This window comes from Manis pentadactyla, chromosome 1, assembly GCF_030020395.1.
Source record: "Manis pentadactyla isolate mManPen7 chromosome 1, mManPen7.hap1, whole genome shotgun sequence".
NCBI lineage: Eukaryota > Metazoa > Chordata > Mammalia > Pholidota > Manidae > Manis > Manis pentadactyla.
In genome coordinates this window covers 7,081,988-7,101,496 of record NC_080019.1, presented here as the reverse complement: position 1 = coordinate 7,101,496, position 19,509 = coordinate 7,081,988, and the positions used below count along the sequence as shown (strand labels likewise).

The 19,509-nt window shown below is 39.9% G+C and overlaps 1 protein-coding gene across 9 annotated transcripts in view; it reads right to left on the bottom strand.

Annotated features, from left to right (window-relative positions):
• The window catches only part of KIF13B (kinesin family member 13B), a 193,005-nt gene that overhangs the window by 81,720 nt on the left and 91,776 nt on the right, over nt 1–19,509 (bottom strand). For all 9 annotated transcript variants that reach the window (XM_057505396.1, XM_057505412.1, XM_036888825.2 and 6 more), the window contains exons 15-24: nt 16,170–16,256; nt 14,545–14,735; nt 13,806–14,016; nt 12,734–12,896; nt 9,760–9,906; nt 8,448–8,597; nt 8,031–8,159; nt 2,539–2,709; nt 1,092–1,249; nt 20–152 (exon numbers count right to left, since the gene is read on the bottom strand). In XM_057505396.1, the coding sequence (XP_057361379.1) occupies nt 20–152; nt 1,092–1,249; nt 2,539–2,709; nt 8,031–8,159; nt 8,448–8,597; nt 9,760–9,906; nt 12,734–12,896; nt 13,806–14,016; nt 14,545–14,735; nt 16,170–16,256 (1,540 nt within the window). The remainder of the gene's footprint in view (nt 1–19; nt 153–1,091; nt 1,250–2,538; nt 2,710–8,030; nt 8,160–8,447; nt 8,598–9,759; nt 9,907–12,733; nt 12,897–13,805; nt 14,017–14,544; nt 14,736–16,169; nt 16,257–19,509) is intronic.

The following is a 19,509-nucleotide window of genomic DNA, read 5'->3' as shown; positions in this document are numbered from 1 at the left end:
ACATTCACGATTCTGTTACCTGCCGGAGTTGGAAGATGCCTCCTGTTGGCACGTCTTTTGCAGAAATGACTTCTACAGGGCAGTATTCACCATTTTCATTTTGTTCCAAGATTTGAACCCAGAATTCCACTTTCCTGGTGACTTCACTCCATCTAGGAAACAGGTGAAGTTCTTGGAAAACCATACATTTCTATTTCAATACAAGTGGCTTAGGATCCTACATATGAGAATTTAGAATGATAATGATTTCCAAACAGAATAACTCAGTATGAATGATCTGTAGTTCAGTGAGGAATACACAAGTACATAATAGCAAATACATGCAATCTAGAGCAAAATTAAAGAAACATTCGGTCTGAAACAGCTTCTTTATTTCATTCAAGAAGGTATGATAATTATAAATCTATTTCAAAGTGGTTATTCAAAAACCTAAACATTGTAGTCAGATGTACAGAGGCAAGTACAGAGTCTGTTTCCACTGTTAGATAAAGGTGGTACTGTATGCGTCAGTGACTTGACAAGTACCTTTGCTCAGGTCAATAAGAGAATGCTCAAGAAAGAAATCTCAACGTCTAACTTAGTATTTGCTACAACTTTCTAAATGCAAAAAAAAAAAGAAACAAAAATGTGACTTTTATCTATAGTTCATCTATAGATAGAACAAATATATGTTCTTCCAGTCATTCTCTTTTAACTCTTTTTAAAATCCTGGTCAACAAATGAGCCTGCCTCCTTCCATCACTGATGGCACTTGGAAAGAACTTTGAACTAAGAAAAAATAAGTAATCCTGAATTCTAGAGTATATCTTGATCCATTCTCTCTTCATAGTTGATTAATTAGAAGTAAGCAAGCTATTCGCCAAAAATCCATTTCACTCTAGGTGGGTTAACTACCTGCCTATTTACCCTTCTTCCACACTCCACAGCTCACAACTCTCGGTAGGTTACCGGTGCTATCAATGCTCTGGAAGCACCGCCGTCTGTCCCTGGAACACTGGGGATGCTCAGGAGAGGGCTCCCTTTATAAATGGCAGTATTAATCTCTAGTTTTTAAAATGACCAATGGAATCAGATGTATATCTAAAACTCACCTGTCCCGAAGACTGCGTGTTTTTGCTTGGATAATCCCCAAATCCCACAGGGCTGGGTTTTTCCGAGGATCGTTCATCTTATGGCCATACACCTCAATTGCCAGTGCCCCTTCTGAAAGATGCTCAATAAAGTCCTCAGTGATGGTAACAGAAAATTCCTGAAGGAAAATTATTACATAAGAGGAAGCACTTTCTGGTAACCTTATGATTACTTACACCTGACATCATATACTTATTTCATCATGGAAAAGAGAGACAGAAAAGAATGTTTTCATTACTGAACAGCACTGTCATCTAACCCCCACAATGAATGCTCAAATGGTCTAAGGCTCTTCTGACTTGAAAAATAACTATAACTCTGATTTTTTAAAAAACTTTTCACCTTGAAAATCTACTGTGAAAGACCAGCATTGCATTCTATTTTGTAAGCAATATTTGGGGAACTGTTTATAAAAGTATAAATAATTATACTAAGAATTACAACAATGATCTAAAATATCTTAATACAGAAGTTATCACATGTAGTAAGGTAGCAGTGTGTTGGAAAAACAATTTCTCCCAGTTTTTAGGAAGCTATCTCTGATAACAAGAGAGAAAGCAAATAAGTAATGATCACCAGTGCAACCAAACACCTAATTTTGAAAGCTTCTCCCAATCTGTCCATCTTTAAAGGATGTCTGTAGGACGACAGCTTTTACAATAATCAGGATTAAGTTCTAAGGCAATTTATTTTAAAAAGTCACAAACTCTCCACTCCTTTTCTCTTGCCTGATCTTTAACACACTAAAGGTATTTCTATGTTTAAACAGATTAGAAAGAGAATTCTCCCTTGAAGAAAGTGAGATGCACCAACTATTGTGCAGGAGGAAAAAAGAATCTGGAATCCGACAGTCCTGCACTGGTAGTTACTAGTCACAGGCAACTGACTCCCTGAAACTGGCTTCCTGTGCTGAAAAAGCACCGCCATCAAATACAGCTGTGGCAAAGCTCAAACGTGGGAAGAGAATAATGTTCAGCAGAGCACTGGTGCTCACTAAAGGTAGCTCTTGGCTCTTTTCTATCTTCACTTTCTCTGGAACACTAGTTCCTTAACCTTTTTGGATGACAAATCTCTAGTAATCCAACACAAAACATGGATTCCTTTTGGAAAAGAACATGTACATATATACACATATTCACATACACGTTAATGCTGGATGATTGAGTTGTTAAATGCTTTGACACTTTGGTTTTCTCCCCGCAGCTTTATGGAGGTGTAACTGATGTGCAGCATCGTGTAAGTTTAAGGTGTACAGCATGCTCAGGACACTTTCCCTTTGACTCCAACCCCACGCTAAGAAACTCTGATCCAAGACATATTGGTACCAAATTATTCAACAAGATTCATCCTTTTGCCTTTTTCTACCAAAGTAATTAAATGTGGACCAAGTTTGGAAAATAAACATACATTGCTATGATCAAAGACAACCATGCACTGAGGTTCCTTGCTGACAGGGGAGGATGAGGTGTCCACTTCAGGTGCAACAATCACAGGCTCTTGTTGATCCCAGAAGCTGTATTTGCAGAATACAAAGTGTGACAGATGCTGTGGCAATCCAGTGGCTTGGAGTATTTTAACCTGAAGAAAAGGAAGGCTCTGTTTGTTTTAAACTCACAAAGTTCCAAGAAGTACTTCTGTGTAAGAGGTAGGGGCACCAGTCCTGATGTTATTACTGTTGGCTTATGTGGACCAAATCCCATTCACTGTGGGGCTGTATTTCTGTATCATGAAATGGTGATACATTCACTGAGAGTTGACACAGGATAACAACAATCTTGACTATAAAGGTGGATATTTTAAAGCAGTTACAGGCTGATGAAGAATACTTAATTTCCAGTTTCTCATATCATCATCATCATCATTATCACACTATAATAATAATATTTATCAGCTCAGAAGAAGAAAGTTCTCAACATCAACACCATTCAGTGATATGAATCTGGCTACCTACGGATATCTCATAAGAACACAAGACTGTTAAGAATGATGAAGGAAACACAGAATCAGTGTACATGCCAAAAAGCATAGGCAGAAAATATTTATTTGATATTTTAAAATATGAAAAAGAATAAGGCCCTCCAGTAGAATGTTACATGCTATTAGAGCATTTTTTTAAAACTCTTAATGGCATATCAGGAATGTATACTCTGAAGTTCTGGAGGGGCAAACAAAAGGAGATTAAAGAGAGTGAATGATGACCATCCTCTGCACCAACGGTTACTGAATAACCTCCCCATGAAGATTTATGGAGAAGAGGCTAATCAAAGGAAACGTGCTCTGGACTGCAGGAGTGGAGGGTTTATGGTAACAACATGCAACTCGAAATGTGTCTCCTCAGACCCAAATGCCCCCAGAAGAAAAGACCATAATAGATTTTTAAAGCAGGCAAATATACTAACTATTGCTCTTGGCAGGCAGCATAAGGTTGATTTTTAACTTGGAGTTCTTGTGACAAACTGTGATATTCTAAAACTCCTCTAATTATGAAGGAACTAAATCCTAAAATTAATTAAGTGAAGTTAAATTCTGATTTTATAACCAATTAGGCCAATTTTTATATGACTGAGCATTGATATTCTTCAGCCGGTCACTCCCTGCATACTGTATGAGGCACTCTACCTCCAATAAATAAATTTAACAAAGATAGATTTGAATATGTGGCAGAAGTTGATACAGTTCAACAACGACAAAAAAATAGGCTTAATGTTTCAGGAAGGCTTAATAAAGACACAGAAAAGCAGATGACTGTTTTCTTCCATCCCAGGCATGTAACAGGTAAGCAACAGATGGGGGCTCCTAATCATGATTTTCTACTGTGACAGCAGCAAGAGTTCTGGAACATCTAGATAGCAAGTCCCTGACAGGCTATGAAAGACGGATTGACTAACATTTTTTATTTGTCCAAACCAAACAGAGTGATCAGTCAGTATTCAGCAATTAAATTTTTGTTAAATTTTAAAAAACATCACTTTTTAATTCAGTGCCTATAAATGCTTATTATATATATTCTTTAATGTGAGGCAATGTGGTATCTGGGAAGATTATAAGATTTTGGAGTACACAGATCTAAATAAAAATCTCTGCCACTTATTAGCTTCTGAGCAAATCAGTTTCTGAGCAAATAATTAAATTCTTAGTTTTCTGAGGTTTAGTTTTTCTCCAATGGGAATGAGGATAGCTAACTAAGGATAGGGGTGTGAGGACTGACCCCACCAATGACAGGAAGAAAAAACACTACCAGGCACTGAGCAGACAGATGTCCAACACATATTTCTTTGTGACTGAATTCCATCTGAGAGCCAGTATTTTTTTCTTAGAAATAACCTCAATTTTAGGTTAAAATAAATAAGAAAGCAAGATTTCATATGCTGAACTCTTCACTATAGGCAGCTTCTCAGGAACAAGACTGCCAGGAATAAAGAATATCAGGAATGAGGTCTACCTTGACAACTAGAATACACAGGCGGGTGGTTATTTAAAGTTTTTACATACAGAAACTAAAATCACCACAAGGTGTCAGAACACCACAGACTTCAAATTGCTGCTGCTCAAGAGATGAGAGCCCAGGAACGTCAGAAGACATTGTTATTGTTTGGGGTTTTTAAATATCTAATTTTATTTAATGTAATTGAAAATATCAGTATGTTAATATGTGCATCTTTTTTCTTCATCTCCAAAAAATAAATCCAGACTTCTTCATGGGCTGGCAATCACCATCACCCACGATATCTTAAGTGCCCTAGGCTGGTTTCTCTTGTTTTTTTTCCAATATATTGTTTATTGTTATACAGTTTAGTTCTCCTCCTTTCACACAAAATGCCATTACATGTTCAGAATGTGATCTCTAAAAACCACTTCCCACCAAAAGAATCAGGTTTCTGGGAGAGATGGCTGATTCCAGGTCTGGGACAGGAAATGTACAGGACGAAGCCAGAATATTCACCACAGCAGAAAGCATGAAAGCTAGCAGAGTCCGCAAGGGTCAGGGCTGTGTGAGAAGCCAACGGAAGGGGCCCCCACAGACTGAGGATGGGTCACCGAGCTCCAACAGAGGTAAGAAACACAATGGATCAAAAGCACATCCAATCTGATTCCAGGACTTCGTAATGATATTAAGACTAAAAACAAAAAATCTCACTGTTCACTTTAATGTATTAGTAGGAAAACCAACTTATTATTTCAAAAATTAGTAAATACAGGGAAAGGATGGATTTATGCTGATTTTCCTAAGCAAACTATATCTCTAATAGCAAATAGTTGATAATAGGCTAGAATTCCAGCTAATAAATAAAGCAATGGTGATAAAATTACAGTACCACTCTTTTCAAACTCTTACTGAAATACCAGATAATAATGGCCAATGACTGCTGCCATCCCCAGAAGAAAACCAGGCATAACGAGCCTTCTGATGGAAGAACACACCACCACCACCTGTACCATATCCTGGCCACTTACTCTCCCCTACGCATCACCTGTACATCTAACTTCCAGTTTCCAGCAAATACATCTGAACACACTAACACCAATCAGCAAAATCCAGACTACGAGAGAATACAAGGTAACAGCCCAGTTTCTGCATTAAACAAATTGTAAATGAGAGAACACACACAAGGAGGGGGAGGGAGGGACAATGTGAAGTGCACAAAGCACAGGTGCCAGAGACTAAAGGTTAAAACAGACCAATGAGACGCCTCAAGGGGATGCGCTGGCTACTGCGTGACAGCAAGAAGGCATCACTTTTTGATTATGGTATCACAGTTACCTTTTTTAAAGTACTCTTCTTTTGGAGATACCATACTAAATTGTTTTTAGATAACTAAGGTGTCTGGGATTGTTTCAAAACAACCCAAGGGAAGGTGATGCCACAGAACCGGCTTGGGCGTGAGGGAAGCAACTGACCGTGGGCTGGAAACTGCTGAGGGGCTGGGTGGGGATGAGTAACATTTTCCTACTACTTTTACATGTTTGATAACTTCCATTTTAAAAATCTTAAAGATATTGTAACTTAGTTTTTTTACCCCAATACATGAGGTTCTCTCAGCAGTGAAAAAGTCTCCCCTTTACTAGGGGAGATGGTGCCAGCCTCACCCACGGTGAACTTGCCCACAGCTCGTCTTCCACACCGCTGCGTCACTAGGCCATCACCTTTGAATGGGCCTGTAGGTGTCGCCAGGCCTATGTTTCCACCTTTGATAATTACACAACCTTAAGGAAATGTTCTGAAATTAATACAGTAAAGATTCACCTTTCAGTGAATTAAGAATTTTTGCTCCTCAAACTGTAGTAATTGAATCAAACATCTGAGGCCTTCTTAATACATGCAAAGACCTACAGAGATGAGCCCAAGTCTTTCCTGGCTTTAGCTCCCCACACATGGCAGCAAACGCCTAACTTACTCCTTTTTCAGTATCAAATTCAGTTCCAGAAAAACATCCTGAAGCACAGGCCTGGACGGAGGATGGATTATGAACTGAGAGTTAAGGTCAGGCTTCCTCACCTCACCAGTCAAGGGCCCCTTTCCTCGTGCACTGTGACCCTACGCCCCTTCAAAAGCCTCTTTAACTAGTTCCTACAGAGCTTCTCAAGCCCGGCACCTCAAAGAATACACAGGAATGAGAAATGTATCGTCTAAAGGCGACCATGCCCCCCTAGGCCCAAAGAGACAAGTACCAAAAGAAAAAAAATTTAAGGATTTGTTGGATAAAAGAGTACAGGGCCCAGCGCATAAAAGCAGAGTGAACGGAAGTGCTCTTCGTTTCTCATTCCTGTGTATTCTTCTTGTTTCCGTCAAATTATTTGGTTAGCATGAGAGGTGACCCCTTTACAGGAGACTGGTTTGTTTTCTTTGTATTTGTTGTTAATGTTGTTTTATTTCTAAGTTGACATATGAGAGAAAGAAGAAAAGGAAAGAAAAAATTTTAAGAAAAATTACTCTGTGCTCCAGAACTACTTGGAGACATACGAGGGGATTTCTTCATGAGCATCAGGAGCAACAGAGGAGGCGCCCCATGCTGCCTGGGCAGGACTCCAGGGATGCGGCCACCTGCCTAAAATCTACCCAGCATTACCTGTAAGGACCACAGCACTCTATGGAGAAAAAGGCTAACATGCATGCTCTCTTTCAACTTCACTCTGAGTTGCATTTTTCCAGAAATTTCCTCAGGCCTTATCATCTGGATTAGTGACCTCTCCTCTGTGTCCCAGGGCATCTGTCATCTACCTCTCTCATAGCACCTGGGTCATACAGTCCTGGGGCCTTCTGGTCACTTGTGTGTCCCCTGCACACAGACACGAGCTACACAGGCCGCTCCCTGAGTAGGAATCCCGCCTCATTCAGCTTTACGTTCCCAGCACCTGACACAATGTCTGACAGGTAACTGACACTCAACACCCAGCTCCGGAATGACACCACACAGGAGGAGAAAGAAAAGGGTTGGCAGTTAGGGCATGATGAAGAGTATAGTCGAAGTAGGTGACAAGAACAAAAACATGTGGAAGAACAGTGAAGACTGACTCATGGCAGGAGCTCAGGAACAGGAGTAGGGCTGGGATGAATGTCCAACATCAGCAGGACTCAAGAAGCCAAACAGGAGGAGAAAAATGGTGTGAAACACAGGGCTACTCTACAGAGACATTCAGGAAAACAGGTATTCATATGGTTTCGGAACAGAAGGGCCCAGAGGAAAGACCCACCCCAGGCGCCCGGAGGAAGCAGTGGAGTACCTGGCAAACTGGCACATGAGGATATATGGGGAAATCGCTCTTTAGAACACTCAGTGTGGAAGACTCCGAGACAGGTATTTTCAAAATTCGAAGAACGATGGAACACTGATGGTCTCAATACCCACAATGCTCAAAATCAGCCACTTCTACCACGTCTGAATGAAACCTCGACTCACCATGCACACAAGTTTGTTCTCTGGGGTCTCCTTGTCGAAGCTGCTGTCTGCAGCATCGTCACCTCCGGCGATCCTTTCCCCAAAGTCACCACTGATCCGCATCACCTCCACATGCAGCCGGCCCGCCACCTAGCCAGGAGGAACAGCACACACTTTGTCCAGATCTGTCCTTTCTTCTGTTTTAGAGTCAAGTGGGTGGGTTAATGGTATCTGAGAATTTAGAAGCTAAGGTTCTAGCAGTTACTTTTCCCCAAAGCACCTGTAAGGTCCATACAGCACTATGGAAACATGGATATTAATACACATCAATAGCACTTGTTATTACTGATGATAAATAGGAACAACAATACATTACCACCGTCCCGTTATTTCTCAGACTGTTCCCTGCAGGACACAAGGCGTGAAGAGAAAACTAACCTCTCCTTTCTGGTTGACGATTGGAACGGCGTACTGTAACTTCACATCATAGAAGAGGGACTCGAGGAAGACATTAGCCACCCCAATGAGACTATGATTTTCCTGCTCGTCGTAAAATGGATCAGCACGCTTGAAGTAGGACCGTATTACCTTTAAAGAGATTTGAAATGTACAATTTCAGAATATCACAAAAAATAAATGAATTCAACCTACCACTTTGTGAAGCACTCTAATGGGGTCATTAAATTTAGCTGAAGTATACACTGTATCACACACACACTCTCTTCCTTGTTCCCATCTAGAAGGTTGGCCAGCATCCTTCACCCGTGAGAGGGCAGTCCGGCAGTATGTCTTTACTTCTATCATTTCTTTTCCTTTACATGAAAAACACAGATGAGCTATAAAAAGAGGCAGAGTGAACAGAAGTGCTCTTTTCTCATTCCTGTGTATTCTACTTGTTTCTGTCAAATTATTTGGTTAGCATGAGAGGTGACCCCTGTACAGGAGACTGGTTTGTTTTCTTTGTATTTGTTGTTAATGTTGCTTTATTTCTAAGCAGACATATGAGAGAAAGAAGAAAAGGAAAGAAAAAATTTTAAGAAAAATGTCATGCCACTCTAAGAAGTCATTTTTGTTGATGATAAATCTGGGAAAATAAACATTTTTATAAAACAAGAAACTAAGGAAGTAAACAACTCTTAATGGAAATAGGACTAGCAATATTGAAAACATATATAAACATACGTAATACATATTTCTATTTTACAAAGGTACAATGCCTGGCAGACTAAATGGGAAAACCTGCAACTTGAAGGAGGAGTACGGAGTACGTCTCTGTGGTTCTTACTTTAGCATCAAAATTCCCTCAAAATGCGTTCCTCATAGTATGAATATTAAGGTCCCACTAATGTTCAACTCAAAGAGATACTGCAGGTTTATTATTTGCAAGGTTAAATGTGTGGAGAAATGGGACTAGAGAAGAGAGGGCATTGTCTCTGACCTTATAAATAAATTCACAGTCCAGTACACGAAACAGACACATGTAATACCAACAGAAGTGAATGGCATTTGGAAAATCTACTAGAGATCCAGAGCATTCAAGATGAGGACAAGAAAAAAGAAGTTGCCAGAAAAATAGGTCATTACATTTCTCGATTAGCTGAACAATTTAGAGGATTAAGATAAACATTATTCCAGAAAAAAAGATTACTGTTTTGGAAAAACGAACAGTTTGTCCCTAAAATGGGGAGGCTCGTTCCTGCTCGGCTCCTGCTGTGACTACCCGTTAAGTAATTTTTCTCAAATAACTTACTGGAGTATCTTCTTCACACTCTTTCCACTCCTGATAAAGGTCTCTCATATCCAGCAACCTGTTGTCCAGCTTTTCCAAAGACCAAATCTGCTTTCCTTTTCCTTTTCTTCTCACCTGAATTGCTGGTTCGCTGAGAAGAGAGCCTCGCTGCAGAGACAACGGGAGTGACCGTGTGAGACACAAGGGCGTCCGCCGCGGAGTCAGCCCTGGACACCTGGTGCCCATGGGCCCGACGCTGACCAAACTGAAACTGCTTTCGTTGTTTACTCTGTCAATTGCAAAACTTCCTAAGCATCTGATAAACTTAACATAATGCCTTTATATCCAACTGCGATCAAAAACTTCTTTTGCAATAAGAAAAATTTTGATCGCAGTTGGATATAAACTTAAATTTAAAACCCATAAGACTATGTTTTATGGATCATATTTAATGGAAAGTCAAAAGTGTTTTCTTAGGGCCATGATATGACCAGAGAACGTAAGGGGCTAGAAAGAGTCATAAGCATTGAATGACAAGGGAAAGTTTGCTGGAATGGACACTTAAGAAACTATCTTTTACCTTTCAAAAGTTTGAACTAAATGTTTTTAAATGGGTAATATCTTAATGTGGTATAAGACAAAATGTTTAAAAGAGAAAAATGTGAGAAGCATCCTGTTTACCCGTTCGGAGGCAACAAATGATACCAATTTCCAAATGAACACAGTTTGAATTTAAAATTGAAGCAGTATAGAATCAGAGATGGCTGTTATGCAACACTGTGAATGTACTAAATGTCATTGAATTGTTCACATTAAAATGGTTAAGTTTATGTTGTGAGATTCACCTAAAAAGAGAAAAAGTATTGACTGAAGTTTTCCAGCGCATAAAAGCAGTACGCTTTTAATGCAGAAAAAAATTTTAAACTTTTAAAACCACAAAGTAGAAAATAAAAATGTCCCTCCGGTATATCTCCCCCAGAAAAACGTATATATTGGTATCTCATCAATTTACATTTACTGGATAAGTTTATCAACTATTCTGACACAGCCACTTGAACTTAACACAGTTGTGAAATAGTTTAATGCTGCCTTATTATCTTGCCTATAATCATTTCCAAAGAAACAATTTATATAATGAAACAAAGATTTTAGAATTCTGAAGGTCAAAACTACCATTCTCTCACATACTGTAAAGGCCCTTCTACAGTGTCTTCAGCCGGCTAGGGAATAAACAGGAAAAATCTCATCAGTGATCTGTGGGTGGTGCCTTTTCGCAGGGAGAATGCTAGAATGGGGACTAAGTGGCAATGAGCGATAGCTGCAGCATCTTAACTTCGCCCCTCTGCAAAACAGCAAGAACTGGAAAAAAAGGAAAAAAAAATGTTGTCCCTTACCAAAATTACCAGAGAGAGGGGAGTACAAGGCCTGGATGAGGACAAGAACGAACAGCAATCACAGCATGACTACTGAGATAAGAATTTTCAAGTACCAAAAGAAAAAAAATTTAAGGATTTGTTGGATAAAAGAGTACAGGGCCCAGCCTGAGCTAAGGAGACTACATCCTTAGGCATTATTTTGTCCAGCTCCTCTCTCTGGCTGAAATCTGAACACACTAAACTACCAAATCAGTAACAGTAGGGTGGATTGAATAGCAGCCATCTGTGCACAACGGCTGCTTCAACTCCAGCAATGTGAGCCACTTCTACCAGCAACAGCAGCAGCCCCGTGGATGCACCACCATCAGGTGTCTGGGAGAAGGGAGATGCGCACGGTGACCAGGTCACTTCGAGCTGCTGCCCTGGCTGCCCTGAGGCAGCGCTACTTCTTCCAACACAGCCCAAGCCACTACCAGAGGGAAGGGCTACAGTCATGCTAACAAGAACAAAGTGTTCATATTTCTATTTTGCCAACTCAAACACCACTGAATGGAAAAAGTCCTTACTCTCTTCAGTCTTCTAGGAGAAGCCTGTACCTTCTGCCCATGATTGGTTTTCCTCTGCTTTCTGTCTATGAATCCCACTGAACCCATGGTTTGCCCTATAAATACCAACAAGCAAAATAAAGATGTATGTAGGTAAAATCTTTCAAACTACACACAGAATGTATACTGAGAGACAGTTGCCCATGAAGTAATGATTAGATAATGTTCACAGTATCTTTATTACTAAAAACATTAAGCATATTTGCCAAATATCTACTCTATGCAAAACATTGACTTTGATGCTGTAAAACCATCACAGAAAGAAAGATGTGGTCTTTGCTATAAGCTTAGAGTAGAAGACCCAATAAGGATTTATTAAAGCTTTGCTTGCTGAATACTGTAGGAGGAAAAAAAAGGACATGGATCCTCAAAATATTTATCTGAATACAAAATTCTACCTAATACATAAAAAATTATGTATGACCATTAGGAGCTAGAAAAGAACCTAAGTAAGACAGAAAAAACAACGGAATGGTAAGGATAGAAGACTTTGATAGGACTTTCCCAACATCTCATTAAGCTTATTATATTATACAAAAAAAGAGATTCGTGATCTTGAATACACACAGGAAACAACTGGTGGACAGCTTTGCAGAGCAACCTGTTAGCAAGTGGAGCCACATGGTATAAGGAAAACAAACACTAACCTGGGAAAGGCAGGGTTGCAGGGCAGTGACAGAATGAAAGAAAAGACACTTCAGGAAGATTCATCAGGGAGACTTCTCAGAAACAATTTAAACAGATTTGAAGACAGGGAGCTGAGTGAAATAAATTGGTGGGGCTGGGACTTGCAGGATGGAGAGGCCATTTCTAGTGGATAAAGGACATACATGCACAAAGGCAGAGAATTAAATGGATATTCCACTCAAGGAAGAAGACAAATATGGAAGGAGCTAGGTTGGGGAGGGTACAGATGGGCCTGAGGGCAAACTCTCCAGTGCTTAGGGAACACTGTCAAGTATAAAGCAGTTCACTCAACAGCAGCTTTGCCTTTTTCCCCTAAGGCAACCTCACCTTCCTGTTGGCATCGAGGCTGGAGGCTGGAATCTGCAGGGTCACTTTATATTCTGTTCTTTTGTCCAGTTCTTCTGCAATGTAACTAGCCTCTCTCACCAACAGGTTGGCTTTGACAATTTGTTCCCTCAGCCTCATCAGACTGTTATTCAGCGTTGCTTCTCTTTAAAAAAAAAAAGGTAGGCAGGAGTGAGGTGGGTGGGGTGGGAATGCCCACCAAACAGCACATCAGAATATTATATAGTACACGATATGTGAGTGTCAGACTGCGGACCAGGCTTTACAACTGCCTTTTGCACACAGGGAACACATCACTGACGCAGACCCATGCACACACTTGTATCTGGGCTACGTTGTAAGCATTGGCGCATGTGCCTCTAACACGCTGGCTGTAGGTCAGGGCAGCACTTCACAGACTTGACTCTGGAGATCTCGATAAACTGAAGATTTTGACTCAACAGGTCTTGGGGGGAAGGAGGGGACCTGAAATGCTACATTTCTATCCATCTCTAGGGGACAGAGATGCTCCTGTCTGCAGACCAAACTTTGAATAGCAAGAGGTTAGTTAAGTACAGTCCATAACCATGGATTAGACATTTTAGCGCAATTATAATTAGCCCATATAGAGATCAAACTTGCAGTCTGAATTTCATTAGCACCATGCTTCACCTACCTGGTCTCATCAGTCTCAATAACCACCTTTCTTTTTTTTTCCTTTTTTTCTAAAAAGCATCTACCCAAGCTTCAGAACCTAAAGTATAATACAACGATAAAGTATAACTCCTAAGTACAAACACTTGTTTATTCAAATCCAAAACCATACAAACTGAAAATAGGGCAGCTCCTAACCTGGGCAGCTTTAAATAAATCAATAAAATCGACAATTCTCATTTTTTCAAAATGTAAGGACAAAAAAAAAAGATAATGTCAAAGAGTTCTTATCTGTAATACTCTCTTTTGACATAATTATTTGCAGAGTAATGTCTAGATTCTTCCACGCGGTCATCTCACGCAGGTGAGTGAACGGTGCTGAGCACACGCTGCGCACGTCACAAGGCCCGCCACCACCTACCTCTCTTCCGCCCACTGCCGCAACCGCTGCTGAGCACTGGGCGAGTGGAAAGAAAACCTGTCTGCGCTCCGACAGTTCTGCTTCTCCGGAGACAGTCTTCTTCGGAGTTGCTCCAATTCATGTTCATACATAAGCCTCTGGCGCTCTAGTGCAGATCGTTTTTCTTCTTCATGCTGTTGCTCAAGGCTGTTCAATATGGACTGCATTGGATCTAAAGTTTTTTTTTAAAGTTATATAATGAACAAAAGGTACACACAATAAACTTCAAATGTGCTATATTGTTATGTTGCTTGTCATCCTTACTAACAAAATTAAATTCTTAGAGTTTGGAATAAACTTAGCTTTCCTTACTTCCCATTATTTATCTTCTGTTGGACAGGATACCAAACTATCTTCCATATAGAAAACAGAAAAAGCAGGTCTATTATATGTTCAACACATCACCTAAGACATGATTAATACTCCAGAAAACCGCTATAATAATTAGCCACTGGCAGTCAAGATCAAACCTAAGAAAGTCTATCAACAAGAACAAAGTTTGCAGTGCTTTGTTATCAAGGCAGAATGAATGAAAGTTTTTATAAATATAATAAATTAAAGCCTAGATACAAAAGAATAGAGTACAGAGAACAACATAAAGGTCTTCTTGTTTGTTAACACTTAAAAGGTCTCAGTTACAAATTCTTTAAGCTCTCCACCAATTTGCAAAGATCCTAAAACTCTCAGGAGATCTGCTCACCATTATTGCCCAGAGCCTTCATAGTAACCTCCATCTGTGCGTATTCGTAGTTGAAGTTGATTTCACTGGAAACTTCACTGGACGAGTCTCCATCTACATCCAGCTGCTCAGAACTGGTATCGTTCTTCATGCACCTGTCTTGTTCCTCATCCTCTCGATCTGCTTTCTTTTTCTTTTTAGGCAAACTCAGTCTTGGGGGAAGAAAAAGATTATTTTTTAAATAAAGATATGAACCTATTCATTCCATTCTTTACATACTAGATGCCAAGGGAATACCATGTAAACACAATGCATTTACTGCACTCAGAAAGTTTACATTCTAGTAGTAGAATTAAAACACACACGCATGTGCAAATAATTACAACAGAAAGTGTGACAAGGCCCCGTGACTGTTACAAGCTGGATGTCAGAGGAAAACTGAGGGCTGGAATAACGGTGGAAGGGGTGAGCCGAGCCTTAAGGGATAAGGAGAAAGCAGGCCTTAGGACAGAGGGAACGGCATAAGAAAAGGCACAGAGATGGAGACTCTCACAAGTCTCTGGGGAAATTCTGAAGAAAATAACACGGGGACACAGAAAATTTATACAGCAGAAGTTGTGAGATAATGCTGAAAAGACCAACTTAACCCAAACTATGAAGGCTTTGATTACTACTAAATCAACCAACTTACATTTGATTTGAGAAGAAAAAAATGACCTTTTTTCATGTACTTTTTACCTCCTTACTTTTTTTTCAATAATCAAAATATCAACTGGCTAAAAAGCAAAAGCTTGCCATTAGCTGTAGGAAAAGTCAGTTTGATACGAAGCACAGTGACCAGTGACAGGAAGAAGATCAGATCAGGATTCTGATTTTATACAGTGTCCAGCCTGCCTTTCTATGTCAACATGACACCAGTTTTGTATGGGGAAAAATGTGTGCAGTCCCAGGTCAGACACTTTTTGCACAGTCCCCTTGGCAGCAAAGAGGCAAATTCTAGGAAATGAGACACATGCAGCAGGTGGCCAGGAACTCTGGGAAGCATGCATCTCTGATCAGGAGGATAGTCAGGGCCCCTCTCCAACAGCACTTCCTTCACATGGCCTGAGTGCTGCTCTGAGGCCTAGGGGGGCACGGTCGCCTTTAGACAAGACTCTGCCGTCATGTCTTTGCAAGGCTTGGCCAGTGCCAACAGCCACCTTCCTTTAGATTTCTTGTTTTGTCAAAGAAATAAACCGTTTAAGCCATGACAGTCAAGTTTGCCATTACCTGCACCGGACAGCATCCCTCAATGAAATACAAACCCTATTTTATGGATATGGAAACCAAAACCACTACTTTTCCAGTAAAAAATAAACAAATAAAAAGATAAGCATGTCAGAAAAAAGTAATGAATTCTTACAATCATTTTCCACTGGGAATAAAAAGAAAAAATATGTACGCAAACTCCATATTTTTCCTGAGTGCATGGTTCATACATCCCTTAGGCTCAAACCATATAGTGAACAAACATATATAGTAAATAAATACATGTGTACACTAAACAATGCATAGTTTTTATGGAGTTTACTTGTTTATATACATTATTCTGTTTCAGGGTATCATCTTCAATAATCTCCCTCTAAGAGCCATGAACAATATCCTACCTGAAGAAGTGGTTGTTTCCCCACAATATCCTGTCCCCATGGTGCAGCTGGACAGGACTGGACACAGAAGAGCCATTTACAAATGTTCTGTGGGGAGAAGAGGTTCAAACATGTAAACAGTGATTATCACGTTTCCTCCTTTAATATTCTAACACTACAGAGATCTAGTTATTAGGAAAAACAAAATAATCAAGTCCTCAAAATAAAACCTGCCCTTGGTGAATTTTATTGTCTATATTTACTTTGCTGATTTACCTAAAGTGCTTAGCATAATAGATTATCCTTATTTTTCAAAGTTCTGTATTTGTTTTATAGCTTATTAAGGAGTAAATAGGGAACCATTATAGCCAATAATAAAAAGATGGTAACAGTATACTTTCAAACTAAAATGAGCATGTCCAATCTACCTGGGTAAGAGCCAATCAACCAACTAGACTCTAGAAATATCTAAGGATATCAGCAGTAAGAAATGAGACCTACATTAAATTCTTCTGTAACTTCCCATAGCATAGGAAAATGTCACTTCCTATTAACACATAAAAGATTTGTCGGGCCCACTTGACTGCTTATCTCGTCAATGGAGTATAGCAGAAGAAATGGTGGGCAGAGGATATTAAGGGAAGAATCTGGAAGGGCAGGAAATTATGCATATCACTCTAAGATTGATACTCCTGGAATACCAGTGTTATCACCCCTCTCTCTCACCAAACGATTCATTTGCTTAGATGTACAAAAAAGGTCAAGTTCTTTAACTTAACATTAAAGGCCCTAGAAAAGGAAGTCCTCTTTATCTCCTCCTTTTCCTCTTCCAGTAAACTCTCAACTCCAGGAGAAAAAAAAAGGTTTGTATTCTATCCACTAAACATGACTGACTCTTCCTTGAAAGCTAGACTTATCCCAGTCCTCCAACCTGGGAAAGGTTCCAGTTCCTCTCCATCCCCCTGAGTCTTTCTCAGCTCTCAAAGCCAAGTCTGGATTCTACTTCCTCTGTAAAGCTGCTCATCTCTTCACCCTATTCTATCTTAGTTTCATTAAACTCCTAAAGCTCTTGCTTGGCTTAATATTGTTACTTATTTTTATGTATATACATACACACAAAATCTTACTCTCTATCTAGATTTCACTTACCATGTGGGTTTTTAGATAAGCGGTCTTTATATTCCTATAGTCCAATTATTCAAAGTACAAGGCTCAAAGAAATATAATTATCATATGAGGGAACCTACTAAAATAAGCAAATTTTAGCCTTTATGAAACATATTCCTTAAAGACGGAAAGGAGCTCAATTGAAGGCAAGCACATATATGGGCTTATTTTTAAAAGCTACAGCAGTTAAGCCATGACTGGTAAATAAAAGCACGCACATAGTAACAGTTCTCCAAGTATGGTTTGTGTGGGGTTCCCAAGATCAAAGTGATTTTTAAAATAATGCCAACCTGCCCTTTTTCCCTGTGTTGACCTTTGTACTGGCAATGAGTAAGACTCCACGTGTCCTAGCCCATATCAAGGCAGGGGCACCAAACACTGCAAGTAGTCACTGCATTATTCACTGCCTTGTACTCAACAATCCAAAAATGTCCATTTGAGAATGTCCCTGACGAAATGGTAAAAACAACTCCTTTTATTAAATCTTGACCCTGAGTACACAACTTTTTACACATTCAGGAGACAAAATGGGAAATACACAAAGAGCACAGCACTAGTGCACACCCAGGAATGATGACTATACAAGCAAGAGACTAACACAAAGTCAAAGTGGTTTGGGGCAGACATTTTCTCAAAAATGAACAGAGCCAGCCTGTCGCTTCAAGGACAGCAACTCTCAGTACTTGCTGCCAACTGTAAACTTCAAGCTTTCAAATGAAAATGAAGAGTTTTAGGAAACTTGTGTCAAGGTCCTCCAACCAAAGACCACTAGGAACATTCCTGCAGTTGACCAAATGGGTTTACTGCTCACGCAGAGGGAGAAGACAGACTAGAGGCGGCGTGGGCGTTGGGCAGGGGCTGCTGCCGCATCTGGACTTTAGCTGGACCACTCGGAGGGAGGGTCCAAGGAAGAAGTGAGGGCTCTGTATACACGAGATGCTGTCAGAAAGCAGATGTAATTCTATGACTGGGTAGTTCAAAAGACTTATCTGTAGAGGGCAGACTAGAACAAGAAAGCTGTAATTGGTGAAGCAGTTGTCACTCACATTGGCCAAGAGAAGGGTTTGGTATTGTGTGTATGGCACAGTGTCCTAAGTTTTTGTCTGTGCTGGAACAGAAGTATTTTGTGGCCTGCTTTGTCTTATTGTATCGCAGCTTCAGAGGACCCTGCCTGAGGTTGGTATTCTGTGAGATTATGCAACAGCAGAACGGCACGCCCTGGCTGGGAGTGCCACGCAGTTTCTGCTCTGCTTTTTCTCTCTCATTTGCATCCTTCACAATGACCTTGACAACTTCCTGAAATTTAAGGGCTTTATGGATGAAATTAATGAGGATGGTAACAATTTTTGATATCACAGAATGAAATGGATCAACATTCAGAAAGGAAGATCAATTTAAGTAAATAAACCATCACCTATAACTGTTACCGACAATTACAGAGCAGAGCATTAACAATTTTAGAGCTTAAGGAAACAAAATGACATTGAGTGTTTATGTCACGCCTCTTCATTCACTCATTATTTACTGAGGACTTATATACTAGTCTTACATTGTGTGCTAAGGATAGAGAACCAAAAAAGAAAGATCCTTCCCCTCAAGGAACTCACAGCATAACAGGGTAATAAAGGCTAACAGCCCACAAGAACACAAAATGAAGCATCAATGTAACAGGAGGCTAAGTACACTGGTACTATATACTAGGGGCCCTTAACTTAAACCAAATAGGGAATTCTCCAAAGTAGACAATGACAGAGCTTACTTTGAAGGTCAGACAAAAGTTATCTGGACAAAGGAATGGCAGATGCAGAAGAATGGGAGACACATAGGAGGGATGGATGTAAGGATTTTGTATGAAAAATAGTAGAAAGCCATCTGCCTGTCTGGGGAGTGGACCAGGAAAAGGATTAGGGTGCTGGCAGGGTTTCCAATCAAGATTTGGTAAGGACCTTATTGAAATAAGGCCATGATGGTGGGGACAGAAAGAAAGGATGGGTTCAAGAGATATTAAGTATACCATATAATAAGTAATATCTTATTTAAGAAACAGCAAATATAAAGGACTTGTTAACTAACTGGACACCTTCATTAAGTGGACGTAAAATAAAACAAAGACTAAATGTCCTGTATACCCTCCACAGCTACTGTATTCTTCCTCTTAAAAGCTGTGATATTAACACCAACTAAAGTACATTAC